Source organism: Phocoena phocoena, chromosome 16 (assembly GCF_963924675.1).
Source record: "Phocoena phocoena chromosome 16, mPhoPho1.1, whole genome shotgun sequence".
In the NCBI taxonomy this organism is placed as follows: domain Eukaryota; kingdom Metazoa; phylum Chordata; class Mammalia; order Artiodactyla; family Phocoenidae; genus Phocoena; species Phocoena phocoena.
This window is the reverse complement of record NC_089234.1, coordinates 31,169,693-31,192,140: the sequence shown is the minus strand read 5'-3', so window position 1 is coordinate 31,192,140 and position 22,448 is coordinate 31,169,693. Positions and strand designations below refer to the sequence as shown.

Here is a 22,448-nt window from a genome sequence, read left to right as displayed (position 1 = left end):
TCCCTAGCTAAGAATACAATATAACTTTCCTGAATTACCAAAACGTTGAGAGTAGGAGTTTGTGAATTGGGGGAGAGGGTAAAAATAGATTTTTCAAAATGTCCCCAGCTTCCCAACTTTTCCTTTGTATTGAAAGTACTTTTCTAAATTTTAAAAAATGTTACTCAGGTTATTCAATTTGGCAATTTTAGGCTCTTGAAGTAAATCACCAGCACTGCATTCCACCCCTTCATTCTATTTTATACCTATAGGACGGTATTCCCATATGCTCTATAAATTCTATTTGCATGTACATTCATGCTACTTTTGCATTGGGGTTCAGTGTTTGCTGGGGGTTCCTTTTTTGTCAAATATAATAATCCTGTTGTATCATTCTTTTTTAAACATCTTTATTGGAGTATATTGCTTTACAATGGTGTGTTAGTTGCTGCTGTATAACAAAGTGAATCAGCTATACATATACATATATCCCCATATCTCCTCCCTCTTATGTCTCCCTCCTACCCTCCCTATCCCACCCCTCTAGGTGGACACAAAGCACCGAGCTGACCTCCCTGTGCTACGAGGCTGCTTCCCACTAGCTATCTATTTTACATTTGGTAGTGTATATATGTCCATGCCACTCTCTCACTTTGTCTTGCTGGGGGATCCTTGAGCCTAATTTTCTGCAAGTCCTTTGAAAACAGATGAATTTCATACTTCCTCTGAACCTTTCTTCATATTTCCCTGATTAGAAATTGGAAAAGCAATAAGTAAATTGGGAGCAAGAATAAAGTAGCTGTAAACTCTAGGCTGATAGTTTCATCTAGTCAATAAGTATTCTTTTCAAAATCTATCAATCTGAAATAAATACTACTACTGTATTTTGATTTTGCTAGAAGCAATGAGAAGGATCTAGAAAAATAGTTGTTTGGGAAGTACACAGGATGGTTGGGGATTGGGTCTGAATTCTAGAAACACTTTGTTGCAAAAAACAAACCAACGAACCATTGGGAGGCTCCCATCATAGTGTAGAAGATGCAGGTGTGGTGTCATAATGTCCCCCCAAAACATACATATAGAAGAAAGAGTAACTTAGCCATCCAAGTGTCAAGTGACGTCTTGACACTTTTAGTTAAAATTGTTTATAGAGCAATTACTCACCAAAATGGCAATCCTACTAATAACAAATATCTCTGTGTAAACAAAGTTCTCTATATAAAATTAGTTAATTTGGAAGAAGATTATATAAATCTCTGGCCAGAAAAGCACACCAGGTCTGAAAGAACATGGTTAAGACACCAAGGAGCAAAAGTTAGTAGCTGATGACAATTCCCACATTTTAATTCTTTAGGAACACATCTCTCTCTCTCTTATTAGGGCTGAGGGCCCCTTGAGAGCAGGATGACATCTTAGTCATATTTTTATCACCAGCACCTAATTAAGGATATGGCACTGGTGGCCCTGGGTTAATGCCATGGGAGTGCAACGGAACCAAGGGCATGGATGCTGTCAGGAAGGAGGGCGGGGACTCCACCAGGGTCACCCCCTGCATGAAGCCTCAGGGACCAGGTGACCACTTTTGAGGACATAGCACCAACAGAGACTGCAGTTTCCTCAGGTCGACAGCACTAGACCCTGTGAGGAAGAGGGAGCTTCAGCAGGGGGACTGCTATGGCTCCGGCGTCTGTTCCATCTCACCTAAGTCCTTCCTGGGAGGACTTTGCCCACCTAGGAAGACAAATCACCCAGCCCCAAACCAGGCCTCATTTGGAGCTACTGACCGGTGAAGTTCCCTCCAATGACATAGGGGATGACCCCTCCCGGCCATATCCTCTCTGTCCTTGAGGTTGTAGCTCTTCGGACCCGGGGAGAGAAGGTCTCAGCTCCAGCATGCAAGGTCCCAGGGCTCTGTGGAAGCATAGCATTCTCCTTGCCGTCTGCAAGAGAGTCATGATGCCATTTACTTTGTGTGGACATATATTTTCAGTTCTCTTGGGTATTTGCCAAAGAGTGGAATTGTTGGGGTATATAGTAATTCTATGTTTAACCTTTTAGAGGACTATCAGACTATTTTCCAAAGGAGCTGCATCATTTTACATTCCCACCAGCAAAGCATCAGGGTTCCAGTGTCTCCACATCCTCGTCAACACTTGTTATCATCAATCTTTTTGATTATAGCCATCCTAATGGGTGTGAAGCGGGTGGCATCTCATTGTGGTTCTGATTTACATTTCCCTAATGACTAATGGTGTTGAATGTCTCTTCGTGTGCTTACTAGTCATTCGTATATCTTCTTTGGAGAAATGTCTATTCAAATCTTTTGTCCATTTCTTAATTGTGTTGTTTTTTATTGTTGTTATAATTATTCTTTATATATTCTGGATACCAGACCCTTATCAGATATATGATCTGCAAATATTTTCTTCGATTCTATAGATGGTCTTTTCATTTTTATGATACTGTCCTTTGAAGCACAAAAGTTTTTAATTTTGATGAAGTCTAATCTATGCATTTTCTTGTTGCCTTTTTGTATCATATATAATAAATTACAGGCATACCTTGTTTAATTGTGCTTCACTTTATTGTGTGTTTTTTACAAATTGAAGGTTTTTGGCAACCCTGAATTGTCAGGTGATGGTTAACATTTTTTAGCAGTATTTTTAAATTAAGGTATGTACATTATTTTTTCAGACATAATGCTTTTGCACACTTAATAAACTACCATATATTGTAAACATAACTTTTATATGCAATGAGAAACCAAAAAATTTGTGCAACTCACTTTATTGCCATATTCATTTTATTGCGGTAGTCTGGAACCGAACCTACAATATTTCTGAGGTGTAGATGTACAGCTTAATCCAAACTCATAATGATTTATATCTATGTTTAGTTCTATACTTTTTGCTCTTGTATTTAGCTCTTCAATCATTTTGAGTTAATTTTTGTATATTGTGTGAGGTAGGGGTCTAATTTCATTCTTTTTTATGCAATATCCAGTTGTACTAGCATCGTTTGATGAAAAGACTAGTTTTTCCCCCATGGAATTGTCTTGGCACCTTTGTAACAAATCAATCGGCCATCCTTTTCTAGCTTCTTGAGTTGAATGTTTGGCACATTAATTTTCAATCTTTCTTACATTCTAATATTACCATTTTAATACTAAAATTTCTCTGAGTTCCTCTTTGCCTGCATCCCATCTTTTGACATGTACATTTCAATGTTAGACTTTGATATATTCTGTAAGTTCCATTTGGAATTTGTTCTTTGATCCTTGGATTATTTAGAGGTGTGATTTTTAATTTCTAAACATTTGTCTCTCTGTGTGTGTTATTGATGTCTAACATTGCTTTGTGTTCCAAGGACCTATTCTCCAAGGCACAGGTCAGCAAACGTTTTCTGTAAAAAGCCAGATAGTAAATATTTTAAGTTTTGTGGTTAATATATTCACTATTGCAACCACCCAACTCTGCTATTATAGTGTGAAAGCACCCGTAGACACTGTGTAAATGAATGGGTATGGCTGTGTTCCAATAACATTTTATTTGCAAAAACAGATGGCAGGCTGGATTTGGCCTTCTGGCCATGGATGGTGGCCCATGCTCCAAGGTATCAATTCTTTGTTGTTTTGAGCCTTGCTTTGTAGCCCACTACGTGATCGTTTTTATAAATATTCCTTATAACCTTGAAATAATGTGCGTCAGTTTCCAAAATTGATGGTTGAAGGGTGCTACATATGTTGTTCAAATATTCTACTTACAAATGTTTTTGGCTCCTTAGTGTCTCTGCTACCGAGAAAAGTGTTCTAAACAACCTTGAGAACTAAGCCTGTGAACTGTCATCTTCTCCTTTATTTTTAATTTTTCCTTCATATTGTTCAAGGCTATGCTGGTTAAATAAGACAAGTTAAGGATTGTTAAATGTTCCAGCTAAATTGCTTCTTTCATCATTAAATACCTTCTTTATCTATAATAATGTTCATCCATAATGAAGATTATTTTGACTGATATTAATATTGCTATGCCAGTTTTATTTTGATTAGTATTTGCCTCATATAACTTTTCTGCATCTACATATTTTCAATCTTTTTGTGTAATTATGTTTTGTTTTAAATGAGTCATTCAATAGGTGTTATTCTGTGAGCAATACATTTCCCACAAGAAACAATAAAACAAGTTTTGCAATGGTCATAATGTTGAGGTTCAATATTACTTTTTTACTGTATATGAAATAGTTTTTGTAAATTGAAAAATTTTTGAAATAATTGTAGATCTACATGAAGTTGCAAGAAATAATACTGAGAGACTTTGTATACCCTTTACTCTGTTTCCCCCAATAGAAATATTTCATGAAACTATAATACAGTATTACAACTGGGATATGGACATCTACTGATCTCATTCAGATTTCCCCACCATTACGTATACTTGTGTGTGTGTGTGTGTGTGTGTGTCTAGTTCTACACGGTTTTATAACATGTATAGGTTTGTGTACCTACCACCACATTCAAGATACTGAATAGTTCCATCACCATAAGGATCCCTCATATTGTCATTTTAAAATCACATCCACCTCCCTTCCCCTCCCTCCCAACCCATCCCTATACTCTCAACCACTAATCTGTTCTCCATTGCAAAAATGTTTTCCTTTGAAGAATATTATTTAAATGGAATCCTACAATGTATAACCTTTGGGAATTGGCTTTTCTCACTCAGTGCAATTCCCTGGAGATTCATCCAAGTTGTTGCATGTATCAATAGGTTCCTTTTATTGTTGAGTAATACACAGTTTGTTTAACCATTTACCTGTTGAAGGACATCTGGGTTGTTTCCAGCTCTTACAAACAAACCTGTTATGAATATTCATGAACAGGTGTTTTTGTGAAGATTTTTATTTCTCTGAGATAAATACCCAATATGCTGGGTCATATAGTAATAGGGTTTATTTCTGGGTTCTCTAGTATGTTCCATTGATCAATGTGTTTATCTCTCTGGTAATATAACACTGTCTTATTACTGTAATTATATACAGTCAGTCCTCCATACCCCTGGGTTTAACATTGGAGATTCAACCAACTGTGGATCAAAAGTATATTTTTAATTCCAGAGAGTTCCAAAAAGCAAAACTTGAATTTGCCATGCACCAGCAAATATGTAGTATTTACAATGCATTAGGTATTAAAAGTAATCTGGAGATGATTTGAAGTATATGGGAGGATGTGCATAGTTTATATGTAAATACTATGCCATTTTATATAAGGTGCTTAAGCATCCACAGATTTTGGTATCCATGAAGGGTCCTGAAACCAATCCCCCAGGGATACTGAGGAAGGCCTGTAGTAAGCCTTAATATCAGGCAGAGTGATTACTCTCATTTTAGACTTCTTTTCCATTGTTTTAGCTATGTTTCCATATGAATTTTGTGTCTTTCCATATAAATTTTAGGGTAAGCTTATCTATGTCTACAAAAAAAAATGTTGAGATTTTAATGGGAACTACATTAAAACTACAGATCAATTTGGAGAGAAATGGCATCTTTATTATATTGAGTCTTCCTTCCAATCCATGGACATGGTATTTCTCTCCATTTATGTAGGTCTTTATTTCTTTCACCAGCATTGTGTAATTTTCAGTACACAAATATTATACATGTTTTTTAAAGTGTATAAGTATTTCATTTTTGTTGAGTGATTATAAACGGTATTGTGTTTTTAATTTTGGTTTCTGCACATTAATTATTAGAAATATAAGCATTTTTCTGTGTTTTGGTCTTGTATTCTGCCATCTTCTTAAACTCACTAATTAGTTCTAGGAGTTGTTTGTTTGTGGTAGATTCCTTGAGATCTTCTACATAGACAAACATGTCATTTGGAAATCAGAACAGTTTTATTTCTTCCTTTCCAATTTGTATGCCTTTAATTTCTTTTTCTTGCCTTATTACAGTGTCTACAACTTCTAGAACTACTTTGGTTTTCTGTTTGTTTGTTTTTTTAACATCTTTATTGGAGTACAATTGCTCTAAAATGGTGTGTTAGTTTCTGCTTTATAACAAAGTGAATCAGCCATACATATACACATATCCCCATATCTCCTCCCTCTGCGTCTCCCTCCCACCCTCCCTATCCCACCCCTCTCGGTGGTCACGAAGTACTGAGCTGATCTCCCTGTGCTATGTGGCAGCTTCCCATTAGCTATCGATTTTACATTTGGTAGTGTATATATGTCCATGCCACTCTCTCACTTCGTCCCAGCTTACCCTTCCCCCTTCCCCGTGTCCTTAAGTCCATTCTCTACATCTGCATCTTTATTCCTGTCCTGTCCCTAGGTTCTTCAGAACCATTTTTTCTTTTTTTTAGTTTCCATATATATGTGTTAGCACATGGTATTTGTTTCTGTCTTTCTGACTTACTTCACTCTATATGACAGACTCTAGGTCCATCCACCTCACTACAAATAAGTCAATTTCATTTTTTATGGCTTAGTAATATTCCATTGTATGTATGTGCCACATCTTCTTTATCCATTCATCAGTCGATGGTCAACTTAGGTTTCTTCCATGTCCTGGCTATTATAAATCGTGCTGCAATGAACATCGTGGTACATGTCTTTTTGAATTATGGTTTTCTCAGGGTATATGCCCAGTAGTGGGATTGCTGGGTCATATGGTACTTCTATTTTTACTTTTTTAAGGAACCTCCATACTGTTCTCCATAGTGGCTGTATCAATTTACATTCCCACCAACAATGCAAAAGCATTCCCTTTTCTCCACACCCTCTCCAGCATTTATTGTTTGTAGATTTTTTGATGATGGCCATTGTGACTGGTGTGAGGTGATACCTCATTGTAGTTTTGATTTGCATTTCTCTAATGACTAGTGATGTTGAGCATCCTTTCATGTGTTTGTTGGCAATCTGTGATTACCTCCGAAGCCCAAGCCTCAGCTCCCAGCCCCCCCAACCCCCGCCCCGGAAGGTGAGCAGACAAGCCTCTCGGGCTGGTGAGTGCTGGTCCGCACCAATCCTCTGTGTGGAAATCTCTCCACTTTGCCCTCCGCACCCCTGTGGCTGCGCTGTCCTCCATGGCTCCAGAGCTTCCCCTCTCCGCCACCCGCAGTCTCTGCCCATGAAGGGGCTTCCTAGTGTGTGGAAACCTTTCCTCCTTCACAGCTCCCTCCCACTGGTGCAGGTCCCATTCCTATTCTTTTGTATCTCTTTTTTCTTTTTTTCTTTTGCCCTACCCAGGTACGTGGGGAGTTTATTGCCTTTTGGGAGGTCTGAGGTCCTCTGCAGCATTCAGTAGGTGTTCTGCAGGAGTTGTTCCACATGTAGGTGTATTTCTGATGTATTTGTGGGGAGGAAGGTGATCTCCATGTCTTACTCTTCTGCCATCTTGAAGCTCCTCCCCCTCAGATCTATTTTATATTTCAATAATTCTCTCTTCAGTTGTGTTCAATATACTATTTATCCCATTCCAGTTTCAATAAATACAGTTATCATTACCAAAAGCCCTATTTAGTGGCTTCTAAATTGATCTGTTTTTTCCCACACAATAGTTTCAAATTCTCCCATTGGCTCTTTAGTCATTTTATGTATACCTATTTAATCTCACACAGATTGTTCTATTATTTCTGCATCTTGGGGTACTAATTCTCCAAGTTATTGTCTCTGTTGATTATCCTTCATGGATTAACTTTTTGTGTTTCTAATGTTTTTAGTTAAAGTTCATTTTGTGGGGGAGGGTTATTCATTTCTGCAAGAGTCTCATATGCCCTCAGCAATGAATGTGACCCTGATTTTCATTTTTTCAGGGCTCTTGGGATTCTATGGTTCCTAGATCAATTTTTATGTTAATTTCTAAGTTTATGGTTTCCATACATAGGAAATGAAATTTGAAAACTTATACCTGTCTCAGGAACAGGCTTTGGGATTCAGTTTCTCATAGAAGATATGCTTTTACCCCCACTTAGAACCTAGGAAAGATAGCAAGATTTCTTGCCCCTTCTTTCAGCCACCGGACAGAGTTTTTCTAGTCTTTTCTTTTCTTTCTTTCTTTTTTTTTCTTTCTTTCTCTCTCTCTCTCTCTTTTTCTTTCTTTCTTTCTTTTTTAATGATTAGGAAGCCCTTTGAAGGATTCATTTTATGCAAGATCTCAGTCTCCACTTCCTGTCTCACATGGGACCAAGGCCACAAATCCTGAACCTATATAGCTGTTACATGGGCATAAAAAAACCACCAGCCCTCAGTACCCCAAATCCTGGCCCAGTCTCAGTGCCCTCTGCACAGTTTTGCCACCATCTGAAGCTTAGTTTCATGGGTTTATGTTCCCTGTTCTTTTCTGATAATGACAATTTCCCTATCTTTTCTTTGAGCTTGACTCTGTATTTTTAATTTGGAGTAAGAGGAAGGTTATATTTTTTTCCAGTAGTTCTATGTTTGTAAAAGGGGTCCCTGCCAGTTCAGTTGCCAGAACAAGAAAGTTGGCATATAACACATTTTTAAGCTTGAACATAATTGTTTTACTGCTAGAATTTCTAGATCAAAAGTCACACACATGCAGCTCTTGGGATAAACCCAACCCACAGATGTGTTTTGTTTGGCCTGGATGCTTTTGGCCTACACTTTGGGTTTTTGTTTTGTTTTGTTTAAAAACAAAGTTGGCTTCTCATTTGAGAAGCCAACTTTTAAAAATCAAGGAATTTCACATAAAAATCCAGATTTTCTAGTTTTTCTTTAAAAATGGAAAGATCTGGCAACAGTGGGCCCATCTTCCATCATTTACAACCCATAGCAGTTAAGTAGCACCTGCTCTCTACAGTCAGGGTACACGTTTTCCTGGTTGCTAGAATCTACCTCCCACTCCTCAGGGTCCCATCCAGGCATTTCACCCATTGACATTACCTGCTTGGTCTCTACAGATATTCTAACTTGCTCTCCCAGCCCAGGACTACAAATTGCATCCAGATTTCAAATGTGAGTTGCCCCAGTAGACTGGAAGCTCCATGGGGGCAGGGACTGTGGTTGGCTCATTCACCACTCTATTCATACCCAGCACAGTGTCTGGCTGGTGGTAAGCATTCGGTGCTCTTGGATTTTGAATCAATTAGTTAAAGAATGGATGAGTTATTCTAAAAATAAACAACCCAACAGTCCAAACAATTCTGCGGCAGAAACCTCTCCAAAATGTTGGCAGCCCTGAAGTCCTTAATGTTTAAATCCTGAGTATCCTGTCTTAAGTAATCACAGGCAGTGATGTAGCAAGTGGAAGTTTGTTATTTCCCATACGGTTTTCAACAAGTCTCTTAATTTTCCTCCGCCGCCAACTCTCCTTTGGAGAATGGGCAAAAATATCAATACTTCTCTATCTGAGGGACTAACACTAAGAAATCCAATGTTTCTCAGAGAAGCTGTGCTATATATACATGTGACCCAGTAATGTTAGGGCCTGGTGCAGCCGAGTCAGCATGGGAAAATCTTAAGTGCACCTGGAGAGAGACTGGGGTGTAATTTCCAGAGATGGGTTATTGAATGACAGCTTCCCCCTCGGTCCAGTGAGAAATTTAATTTGCTGAGGACGCAACACAGGAAGCATTTGCCGATTAAAAACATGTCTAAACAGATGTTCTGCTTAGCCTGGAAGAAGGATCTTAATGCAACTGTCATTATTGGATTTTCTTGGATTACTACTATCTGGAATTGGAGTCCAAATAGAAGGATGTAATTATTTATTATGGTCCAAGAGGCCTGCATCTGAAGAGGAGCAAATGCAGAGGAGGACTCCCTTCAGGGGTGTCTGAAGGGATTTAACATGCTGGGGGCGGGGTGGGCTGGGGGATAAAGTCCATTTAAATTCTCTGGCTCTGGGAGTGTACCCTATCCTCTCTGAAAATCTGCCATAGCTATTTGATGTTCCGTTTCCAGCTGAAGGCACAGCCGTATTATAAACGGCACAGCCTCCTCAAGCAAGGAACTGCGGATTTTCGATTAGTCAACCAGTCCCTCCTACACTGGAAGTAAACACCCTGACTAGTCCAGCCATCTGCATAACCCTCACCCTACGGGTGATGGGCAAATTCGCACCTTGCCTGTGGCGATCTTGAAAGGCTCAGTAAAGGGGGAGACTGTGGATTATTCTGCACGATGGTTCCCAAACCTGGCTGCACATTGGATTCAATCAGGAAGCTTTTAAAAAATTCTGGTGTCCGCCCCCCTGCCCTGAGATTGGGACTCAATTGGCCTAGAGGACTGTCAAGGCATCTGTGCTTTTTCAGGCTCCCCAGGTGATTCGGATGCATAAGGAAGTTTGAGAACCAGTGATGTAGCCCAAAGATTAAGAGCAAGAGATTCAGGGTCAGGGGGACTTAGGCTCAAGGTAAATGCTGCCATTCACTACCTGTGTGGCTCTAGACGAGCCACTGTCCCCTGAGATCTCCTTCCTGCTGCATGGTGGTGTCATGGGCATGGAACCAGGCAATGAACATCAAACGTCTGCTGTGTTAGGGCTCCACGAGAGCTGCAGTTATCACCATGACATCTGCATTTGGGGACAGGCTAGAAAGAATGCCTAAAGTCAGGTTCAATGGTTACACCCAGATATGCTGACATAAGTGACATTCAGGGGTTCAGGTGAGGCTCTGTGCCCAAGTTTGAGGGATCCCTGCTCTCTGGTGCAACCTGATTCCATTATTATTTGCTGCAGCACAGAGCCCTTAGGGACTGCTACAGAAAGTGAAAGGTCCATTCTCTTTTATGAATATGGTTCTGGAAATCAGGCTCTACCAAAACAGTCGCAGCTTCATTTGAGGAACAGTTACAAACTCCATTTCATTAATCCCATTATCGGCCCCAAAATGCATGCTGAGCTCTCATCTCCAGGGTAGGAAGGCTCCTCAGACCAGTCTGCCAAGGGGTGCCGAGTGAGCAATTCCCCAAGCCCCCCAGACCTCCCCAAAGCTGGAAGCACAAATCCCCGCCATCAGGGCTGAGGGGGGCAACATAATGCCAGGAAATACACCTGGTCCTGCAGCCAGCCGACCAGGGGCTTCCCTCAGATCCTTTCTCCTGCTTAGGCGGTCCCTTTTTCTGGGGGTGGTGGAAGCGGGGTGGGTTGTAATTAAAGGGGAATCTGAGATTGGCACAACTTGCCTTATCTTTTTTTTTTTTTTTTTTTTTTTTTTTTTTTTTTTTTTTTTTGCGGTATGTGGGCCTCTCACTGTTGTGGCCTCTCCCGTTGCGGAGCACAGGCTCCGGACACGCAGACTCAGCGGCCATGGCTCACGGGCCCAGCCAGTCTGCGGCATGTGGGATCTTCCCGGACCGGGGCACGAACCTGTGTCCCCTGCATCGGCAGGCGGACTCTCAACCACTGCGCCACCAGGGAAGCCCTTGCCTTATCTTTAATTCAAACAAAAACAAGAGGCACCCAGGCTGGCACCTGACAGTGTCCTGGAGGGACAGATGGGAAGGCTGGGGGAACAAGCTAGAAGGGATGGCCTTCACCTCACCTTGGGGGTCTCCTTCCTCCTCAGGCTCACCCTGGATGCTTAAAGACCTGCTCGTCTGCTGCTGTAATACAGAGTGAAGGGACTGGCCTAACCTTGACATTATCCTCTTGAAACACACCAGGATCATTTGAGAGGCTGCAGACTATGGATGTAGCCAGCTGCAGGGGTGTGCGGCATGGGTGGGGCAGTGCTGTCATCATCCTCCTTAAGACACCCAAGAAGATCTCTCGTCACAGTGTGAGCACCGTGTACAACCCAACCAGAGGCAGAATTGTAATGGGCTGCGGGAGCGTTATTCCTTCCTGTCTTCCGTAATGGTGTTTCTGTGCAGCTGTTAAACAGCTGTGAAATCCCAGTCCAGAGGTGGACGATGCACTTTCCGTGCTGGATAATCTAATTCTTGGAGGTGAAGGTGGAGAGAGAGAAGGGGAAGAGCTACACTCATTGGGTACCTTTTAAGTTCCAGACACATGGCAATGCGCTTTGCATAAATATTGTTTCTAATTCTCTCCAAACCTTAGATGAAGAGCTGGATAACTTATCCAAGGTTGTGACTACTAAGTGGCTTGCTGGGATGCAAACCCAAGTGTGTCTGACTGTTCAAGTTTATTTGGTTGGGTCATATGACACCCAAAAGAACAGTAAATCTTAATATTAAAAATTCTGACGATGGCTATTGCTGGTGAGCAGGAAAGATGCAGGGAGGGAAGGCAGTAGATGGTCTCCAAATATGGCCACAGCTCTCATCCCTGTAAGTTCATGCCACTTCTCACATTAAGGGGTGGAATCTATTTTCTTTTCCTTGAAGCTGAGCTGGCCCTTTGGCTTGTTTTGACCAATAGAATGCGGCAGAAGTAGCATTCAGAGTCCATGCCTTAAGTGGACTGGTGGCTTCTGTCTCCTCTCTCTGGCAAGCCAGCCACCATGCTATAAAAAATCCTTAGACAACTAAATGGTGAAGGTCCATGTGGAAAGACAGCATGTGGAGGCACAGTGAGGCACCAAACATGTGACTAAAGCTTTTTTTGGTCCTCTCGGCCCAGCCCAGCTGCTAGATGAATGTAATCAAGTGAGTGACCCCAGCTGACGTCAGCCAAAGAACCACCCCCGAAAGCCCAGTCAATGCACAGAATCATGAGACAAACAGATCACAGTTTGAAGTCACTAAGTTTGGGGGTGGTTTTCACACCATAAAAAATCCCTTAAATCGTGAAGGAAAAATTAGGTGTGGCGTCTACATCACTGAAGGGTAATGGCAAATCCTTCTGGTTTCATCCTTACACCCTGTGTCCATTTTCACCACTAAGTGCTGGTCATCTGCGGCCAAAATGCAGTGACACGGATTTTACCAGGTGACTGGGAGCCTGAAAACGCCTAAGTCAAAATACCTTTGAGAAAGCAAAGCAGAAAAATACAGATTTTAAAGGGGCCCTGCGCACGGTCCCAGCAATACTTGGTGTGACTTAAAATCAGATGCACGTTTGTCAAATGGTGGTGGTGGGGATTGTGAGTGGAAGAGTCTGCCTCTCTCTAAAGGAGATCAGACTGCCAAGAGGGGATCAGCAAACCAACAGGAAAATGGGCCAAGGACAGGAAGAAGCGAGTCACAGAAGTGCACCCCCAGATCACTGACAAAGGTAGGAAAAGACGCTGAAAGTCACCAGGAGTCAGAGAAACACAAATTAACTAATAATAAGCTATCGTTTCCATTATTAAAAACACTGATAATACCTAGTGCCAGGGAGGACATGGTGAAAGGAGCACACTTACACCTTTTGAAATGCATTTTAGCAACATCTATTTAAAACATACTAAGTGTGTAAGGATCTATATTCGGGTATTTTACTGCAACATTGTTTATGATGGCAAAAACTTGAAGTTACTATTAACTGATAAAAGAAGGATTGAATAAATTATGGTCCATTCATACCAGGAATATTTTGCAACTATTCAAAAGAATAAATTGAAGTTATACAAGTGTCTTGGAGGGGTTTTCCATGAGGTACTGATGAGTGAGAAAAGCATAATGCATAAAAAACACGTATCAAATATGATCCCTTTTTAAAAAAAAGGACAAAACATATTTGTATATATGTTTATGTGTTTATATGTATGTTTATATATGCATATGTATACATCTCTGCATCAGTGTATATGTGAATATATGTGCATGGAGAAAAATACGAAAGGGTGAAAACAAAGTTATTAGCATGCATTACCTGGGGAAGAGTAGAGGGGTAACATGTGGAAAAAAGAAGTGTAGCCAAATTAAAGGGGAAAAAAAAAAACACAACACTAAGAAAAGTATATGATGATATCATCATATTTGTACATTACTGTGAAGTTATATATATATTGTGTGTGTAAAATATAAAATAACATTAAAGAAAGAACATAAAATGAAGTGAATAATGGTTTGTACTTCACCTCTACAGAAGCATCCCTGAAACACAGGATTCTGGCATTTAAAAATGATTCATTTTGCTCTGTGTTAATTTTATGTATCAATAGAAGGAATGCCCTTGTCGGCAACAAGCCCTGATTTCTGCAGGATGCAGGCCAGACAGAAGCCCAGCAGCCCTTCTCCTCCAGCACAGCTTCTGAACAGGAAAACCTTCTCTAAAACCGAGATGCTTCCAGTGGGGCGCCTCCCATAATCTCCAGGCTAGAATCTCTGAGAGCGCACGCGCGTCTGGGCGCTGGTGTGCAGACAGGCAGAGGTGGTACCTCCAGGCAGGCCCCTGCCACAGACAGCCCCCCCCGCAACTGTCCACGGGGTCTCTAGTCTACACCTGCCTCCCAGTCCCCACCCCAGCTTTAGTTCCCTTTCTTGCTTCCCAGGCCCACTCATTCTGTCAGACCCCTAGTTCCCAAAGCCTCGTCATCCCTCCTCTCCATCCTCAGGGCCTTCAGCTCGCCAGCCAAGGGCTAGAGAGAAAAGTCACGCCCAGAGTCTAACTGGAGGCCATCCAGTCCCCGAGCAACCAAATACCACCCTTATACCTTTCTCTGGCAGACGGCCCACCCCACTCAACAAAAGGCCTCACTGCCCCCTCATTTACAGACTTCACTGCTTCTAGTTGACTAAGATTGAAAGTAAAAGGTACAATAAGAGGTTCCCAAAGCCAGGATCAGGGATGGGGGAGGGAAATGGGTGCGACTGGAACTAGACAGTGGTGATGGTGGTACAGCATTGTATATGTGCTTAATGCCCCGAAATGGCACACATTAAAATGGTTAAAATGGTAAATTCTAGGTTATGTGAAATTTACAACAACTGAAAAGCAAAGAGTACCCCAAGGCCTGGTGGGGCCTCACATTACCCTCTCTAGCTTCCTCACTGCTGGTATTCGTGGCTGTAGCATTCGACCAGCTCTCAGATGGCTGCTCTCCAAGCCCACCTAAAGGAACAAAGAAGAAAAGAAACGTGAGGACGCACCAGCCTTCTTTGCACCAGCACCATGAGATGAGGGAACAAACCTGGTCACCTGGGGGATGCTCAGAATCGCCAGTGGGTCAGTAAAGATCTGTTTAACAAAGGATGACTGGGCCCCTACTCGATGCTCAGGCCAAAAAGAACTTGCTTTCTTATAACCATGAACATAGTTCAGAAATTATAAATGTAGCCTCTCCTCTATCAGTTCAAGGGCACTTGGAGTGAAACATATAAAGTTAACAGGCGAATCCCAAAGTCAGCTTCCTAACCCCCAACTCCCTGAGAAAGCCCAACGCAAACCGGACACTCTCTGGTTCTGGAGTTCCCCGCACGGGATGCAGGGAGACGTCACCAGTGCCACTCCTAAATATGTGATGTGACAGTTGCTGCTGCCTTGGCTTATACTGGCATCTTGGCTTCCTCTTTGGGGTGTGAGTCTCCTTTTAGAAATTGCTCTGCTTACTTTATAAATCAGACTCTGCCGACACTGCCTCAGTCAAGGGCAGTGATGCACGTACTCGTTTGCTAGTATCGTCATCTAGAAACCAGGTTCACATCTGTCCCCACCAGGAAGATGGTCTGTCACCATCTATTATTAGACCTACTGTGAACCAGGTACAGTCCAGGGCAGCAGGGATTCAGCAGTGAACAGGACAGACAGTGCCTAAGTTCCAAATGGGCGGTTGGACAGTAAATGGTAGGTAAGAAAATAAAGGAATAAGATGATTGCAGGTTCAGAAAATGCTCTGAAGATCAAATGCAGTATGTGGTAACGTGTCCTGGAGCAGCTGCTTAGAAAGCGGTCAGAGAAGGCCCTTTAGGGAGGTGACATTTGGGTTGAGACTTGGAAGACAAGAAGGAGCCAGCCACACAGAGATCCGGGCCAGCGGGTCCCAGCTGAAGGAGGATCAGGAAAGAATCTGGATCGGAAATGAGCTTGCCATGTGGAGGGGCTGACCGTGGTGGAGAGAGGGAGGCTGGTTCCTCAGGGATATTAAGAATATAGTTGGAGGCACAGCAACAGGAGAGGCTGATGGCTTAGATATGAGGGACTGAGAGGGGTCCCGAATGATGCCTACATTTGGCAGTTGAGCAGCTGGGTGGGTTGGGACACCAGGGAGCAGATGTGAGGACAAAGCCTGTGTCCAGGAGAGACTATCATACATGTGAAACCACACCAAAGCACCTACAGGACAATCTACTTGTGCAAAATATTTCTTGCATTTGTTTAGAAATCTGCAGCTTACAAAAGCAGTTTCCCCATCTCCCCTTGGACCTTGATGAAAACACTCTGTAGCAGAAGTGTAACCCCATTTTACAGAGGAGAAAACTGAGATACAAAATGATCAGCCCAGGGTTGCCAGCCCGTAAGGGAAGCTGAGGGCTCAGGACAGTCTCCTGGTCAGAAGCCCGATGATATTTCCTGTGCTCCATAGGTCACAGGCTTCCAGAGCTGCTCAAGGAAGGGTCCCAATGCCCTGGCCCCTGACAACCACAGAGGACAGCCCTGTGGTCCTGCATCCCAACTCCTGACATGCAGACCACTTCTCTCCCTCTGGTGACTGACACTGGCGGTGGACCAGGCGCGCGCAGATATTTTTACATGCCTTCATCCTGCTCGTCCGCTGCCTTTCTGGCCAAGTCAGAATCCACTAACACACTCCCTGCAGCTGCCGGGGCGTTCGCTGCCAGCTCCCAGCCCTCTGGGTATTCTTCCAGTTGCGATATCATTTCCTCTCGGGCTAAAGGTCAGGGGAAATCCTGATGGTATGAAAATCACTGGCCAGCAGAGGAATGTGCCCTGTGCAGACTGAAGGAGAGCCTGAGGCCAAGGCTCCTGGACTAGCTTAGTCTTCACTCCCTGTGTAACGGAGGATGAGACCTTGGGTGTTAGTACTTTTCATCTGTCAAATGGGCTGTTCCAAGTTCCGAATGAGGTAATGGTTTGTTTAGGCATTTGCTCATTCAACAAATGTTCATCCGACACCTGCTGCATGCCAGATGCTGTTTCTGCTGCTCAGGATATGACACTGAACGAACTCTACCCTGACCTCATGGAAATTATATTCTGGTGGAGGGTAGAGGAGAAAATGGTAAACAAACAGGTGACTAAATATATAAGTCGGCTGTTGACAAGCGCTATGAAGAAAATATAAGGGTGAGGGGAACAGTGAATGCTAGGGGTGAAGGATTGCCATTTCATACAAGGCAGAAAAGCAGAAGTCTGAAGAAAGTGAGGGAGAGGGTCTGCAGATATCTGGGGAAGAGCATTCCAACTGCGGGGACAGCAGGTGCAAAGGCCCTGGGGTGGGAATGTGCTTGACAGTAGGGAGGTGGGTATGACTGGAATGGAATGAGCCAGGGAAAGAATAATAGGTGATGAGGTCAGTGAGCAGTGGAGGGTCTGGGGGGGTCAGCTCCTGGGGGAACTTGCAGGCCATTTTCAGGATTTTGGCTTTTATTCTGAGAGATCTAGACGGGAGCCAGAGGACATGAAAGGGTTTTGTGACTCCACTGGCTCTGAATATGATCAGGGTTATTAGTAGCGAACAGGAGGGGAACACAGGAGCTGGGATTTGAAAGGAGGTTCTGCAAAGCACCAGCCCATCATGGAGGGTTGGAAAGTTTAGACCTGCTTGGCTCCTACAAAAAAAAAAAAAAAAAAAAAGACCTGTAAGGGTACCTGAGCACAGCCTGGTTCAAGGTTAGCTGGAGGCTGTGGTTGAGGGAGCGATGGCTGGGAGAGATTGATATTCAGCTTTGCAGCAGGCAGAGGAGGTGGGGGGATGAGGACTTCTGATTCCCTTGGCCCCCTGGCCCTTGGGGTTACAATGGGAGCAAAGCTCTGGAGCTGGGGGGAGACCAGGGGCCCCCTAGCAGATGGAGGTGGGGAAAGAATCAGTGTTTACTATGTGCCAATTACGGTGCTGACCATGTGCTAGGAACAGTGCTAAATGCAGAGTTCTGTAATTCTAGCCTCGTGAAGACTCAGTGATAAAAGAGCCACAAACATCCTCATCTCACAGATGTGGAAACAAGGTTCCAAGAGGTGAAGTGACTTGCCTGTCCTGAAGGTACAGAGATGGTTAGTAATGGAGAAGCTGAAGGTGGGTCCTGGCGGACCTCCCCAGATCTGTGCTCCTTCCCTCAGCCTCAGACCCAGAAAGAACAGGAGAACAAGTGGGATGTCTGGGGGGGCGGGGTGGCTGCCTATCCCCAAGGGAAAGTCACTGATGAGACTGGGGTCACAGCAATTAAGAACACACATCCCTTCTCTGTCACCCTTACCAGCAAGAGACTGGCAGCTCTTGTCATTTCTCCAAAGGGCAGCAAATCGCATGCTTCTAGTACAGTCGAGCCTGGGATCTACCTGGAGTGAATGTAATTTGGCCAATCCCCTGATGAAAACACTCCCAAGGTTTCCCACTGCCCTCGGGATGAATTCTAAGCCCTAACATGACCCATGAGGCCCACCCCTGTGATATGGCCCTGCTGGCCTCCTCCAGCCGGTACCTCAGGGCTTCCTGCTACTCCCCCACTCCCACTCTGTGCTCAGCCACCTAAGCTCCTCACGGTCCTCTTGGATTTCCATTCTCCTCTTGTTGATGCGCCTTCCTCTGCCACACCCACCTCTTCATCTGGCCAAATCCTACTGGACCTGCAAGGCTCAGCTTGAACACCACTTCCTCTGGGAAGCCCCATTGCTCCTCTTGGGCTAGAAGCCCCCTCCTCTGTGTTACCAGCACCCTGGGCCTTTTCACATCCCTTGCCGCAAGTAATTGGGATCTCCTGTCTACTCAGCTGATCCCCTAGGTTAGTTTTTAGCATCCTGAAGAAAGGGACCTTGTCTTGTCCAACAGTAAACACTCAGCACATGCGCCTGGCACATAGCAGACAATAAAATATGTGATTGATGGATGAACGGATGGATAGGTAGATGGATGAGTCAGGTAGACAGTGCTTACAGAGAAAACCCACTCATTTCTAACTCATCATCACTGACAGAGAAGTTTGTCTTTTTCAGCTTATGGAGGGAGGGAAGTAGATATTCTTGGAACAATGGCTTTCAACGTTCGCTGCACTTCGGGATCATCTTGAGAAGCTTTTTAGAAAAGTACTGAGGCCTGCATCCCACTCCCGGAGGTTCTTATTTGATTGGCCTGGGCCTTGGGATTTCAAAAAGCTCCCCAGGTGATTCTAAGGTGCAGCCGAACTTGAGATTCTCTACTTAGAGAACCCTGTAAGAGGTAGCCTCAACTCACGATGTTTTCTTAAAACTAACCTCCTTCCTCCCCAGCTCACCAGGAATGGAAGATGTGGAGCTGAAGACAGACATCAAGTACTAAGAAAAGTCATTTCTCACATCTAAATCAATGGAATGTGTTGCTCCATTTCAGTAAAAGCAAGCAAATAAGACAGGTGTGACTGTGGCTATAACTGCAGCCATAAGCACACAGAACAAGGAAGAGAGAAATATAGTCTGATGCAGACAAAGATTGGGGGCAATGGGGGCAGGGAGTATTCAGGGTGTAGGGATATCTTTTTCCTTGGGTGTAACTGCAAGACAAAAAATATTTGAAAAAATACATATATATGCCCATATTTGATCTTTGGTTAATTACCTCTTCAGTGAGAGGCTATGCAAAGACCCTGTAGATTTCATTAGTCACAGGGGCTTATTCAAACGTCTCCTTTGCATAAGAAACCCAGGCTTACAGCTGGTCTCTGGGAAAGAATGCCATCCAGGCCTTGAAAAGAGAGCTCCAGGCCTGTTCATGCAGAGGTCAGCAGCCCGTGATGCATGGGGCCAGGCTGAAATGTTTCTATCCAGCATTTGCAATTCAATCCCACAGTTTCCTTTATGGAACAATTCACTAAATTCAGAGTTGTTCTTTTTTCTAATTCACCATATAATTCACCTCCCAAGTTCAATTAAGAAGCAATCTGTTAGCAACTTTGGGAGCAAGCTGCTTTTCTTTGGGAAAGCCCAATTTTCTTCCGCTCCCAACAAAAAGTGGCTTAATTATATGCATCATATGAGACATTGATGTACACACAACGCCCCTCTACATAATTAATGAAATATTAACTATATACATCCAAAGACGTCTAGGTAGAAAGGGATGGGCTTTTCCAAAGCCCGAAAAGACAGCCTTGGATCAATATTGTTCATTTGAATATATGATAATTCATAGTGACTATGAATTAATATTCATGAATATGATAATTGATAAACAAAACCTTATAGTAATTATTCCTTCTGTCTCATTCTTAGAGCCTAACGTTACTTGGCCCTCAGTTTTCTTTTTTTTTAAATTTATTTATTTATGTATTTATTTTTAGCTGCATCGGTTCTTTGTTGCCGTGCACGGGCGCTCTCTCATTGCGGTGGCTTCTCTTGTTGCGGAGCACGGGCTCTAGGTGCGTGGGCTTCAGTAGTTGTGGCACACAGGCTCAGTAGTTGTGGCTCGCGGGCTCTAGAGCGCAGGCTCAGTAGTTGTGGCGCACGGGCTTAGTTGCTCCATGGCATGTGGAATCTTTCTGGACGAGGGCTTGAACCCGTGTCCCCTGCATTGGCAGGCGGATTCTTAACCACTGCGCCACCAGGGAAGCCTGGCTCTTGGTTTTCTTAAACGCAAAAATAACTGCCATTTTTAAATGCTGATTATTTGCAGGTACTCACATATGTTATCCTGTATTTAATCCTCAAACTAATCCTCTGAGGTGGGTATCAGTGCCATTTTACACACAGTGTAACTGAGGCTTAGAGCACTTAAGATATCACTGTGGACACACAGCCATTGGGTGGAGAGGTCAGTCTAGTGTCAAAGCCTTTAAGATAACACAAGTAACCTTGCCAGGACACTCTCAGCTCTCACATTTACTGACTTTTTAATACCTGTATTTACAGCTCCGTCCCATCAGAGGTAAATCTAGCACAAAACTGCTTTGCTTTACTCTAAGAAAAATTAAAAAATAATCTCTAGCACAAGAGAGATTTATTGCCAGTCCATTCATTCAATAAATACTGATTGAGTGTCTGCTTTGGGCAGCACGGTGCTGGGTTCCTGAAGGCGGAGACAGGCAGGGTCTATCTTCATGGTGCCTTCATGGTGCTAGTGGAGGGAAGAAAATCAACACTAAACAATGAGCTCCTGGGACTTCCCTGGTGGTCCAGTGGTTAGGACTCCACGCTTTCACTGCCATGGGCCTGGGTTCGATCCCTGGTTGGGGAAATAAGATCCCGTAAGCCACACGGTGCGGCCAAAAACAAAACAGGACAAAACAAACAAACAAACAAAAAGAGATCATTCTATGGAGGGATTAAGCACTTTCAAGAAACTGAAACGAGTTTTATGAAAGAGCAATGGGGGATGGGAGCCCAGGGAAAGTCTGAGTTGGTGACATTTGAGCTGAGCTCTAAATGATGAGAGGGGGACACCCATCTGGGGAGAGTGTTCTAGCAGAAAACAAAACAAAACAAAACACCAGCAAGTAAAAAAAAGTCCAGAGGGAGGAAAATAAGAGTCCAATGGAGCTAAAACTAAGGCTAATACCTGAGGGAGGCAGGGCCAGCTTGTGCAGGGCCTTTGAGTCTTACCCTTACAGTCAACTTGCCATGCCCTTTGGTCCTATGTAATACGCGCAGCAATCCTGTGAATAAGTAACGTCATTCCTCTTCTACAGAAGGGAAGACTGAGGTTCATGAATAAGTTGCCCAAGGTCACCCAGCTGGTAAGAGACTGAATTTGCCTTTCCAGGCAGCCCCTTCTGACTCCAGAATCCATGCTCCTAACCCCTGCCCTCTACCTCACACCTGCACAGGTGTGGTCTGAACAAGCAACCCAAGCAAGGCCGATGGACGACACATCTGCACACCTCTGTCAGAAAACTACTGGCGAGACACACACAGCAGAGCTTTTCATTATTCATTAGGAAAAACGAAACCGAGGCAAAGCCCCTTTGACAGGTCGATTTAGGAATGAACTAGGCAACCACTGCGGTAATCAGCGTGTAATCCTAAGCAATTCGGCGCCAGGTAAAGTTATATCTGTGCGAAATTTCAAATATTACAGAAGGGAAAGAGAAAATGCGTTAAAAGATCACTGCCAGTCTTTGTTAATGAAATGATTCAATATTGGCAAGTGTATAATACAACAGAAATTCTTATACACTGCTGTTGAAGGAGGAATATACATTGGTAACATGTTATGAGATAATTTAGCAAGATGTATCAAGGTCTTTTAAAACAAGCAATAATAGGACTTCGACCCAATAATATGACTTCTAAATATCGGTACTAAGGAACCGATTGACAATGAAAACAAAGGATGTTCATTCTCAACATTTGAAAGACAGACTGTAACAACCACACACCCCCAATAAAGGAATTATGATATAAGGGAACTTAACGTAACATTTTAAACTGTTTTAGAAGGAAGTTTGCTAAACGGGAAAAATGTTCATATTATAAGTCCAAAAAGAGGTTAGGAAGTAGTACCCAGTATGATTCCATCTTTTACTTTTTAA

At 43.1% G+C, this 22,448-nt stretch overlaps 1 protein-coding gene across 1 annotated transcript in view; it reads right to left on the bottom strand.

Moving 5' to 3' along the window:
- TLL2 (tolloid like 2) overlaps positions 1 to 22,448 on the bottom strand; it is a 127,765-nt gene that overhangs the window by 50,911 nt on the left and 54,406 nt on the right. The window contains exons 3-4 of the mRNA XM_065894008.1: positions 14,806 to 14,883; positions 1,764 to 1,919 (exon numbers count right to left, since the gene is read on the bottom strand). Coding sequence (XP_065750080.1) covers positions 1,764 to 1,919; positions 14,806 to 14,883 — 234 coding nt within the window. The remainder of the gene's footprint in view (positions 1 to 1,763; positions 1,920 to 14,805; positions 14,884 to 22,448) is intronic.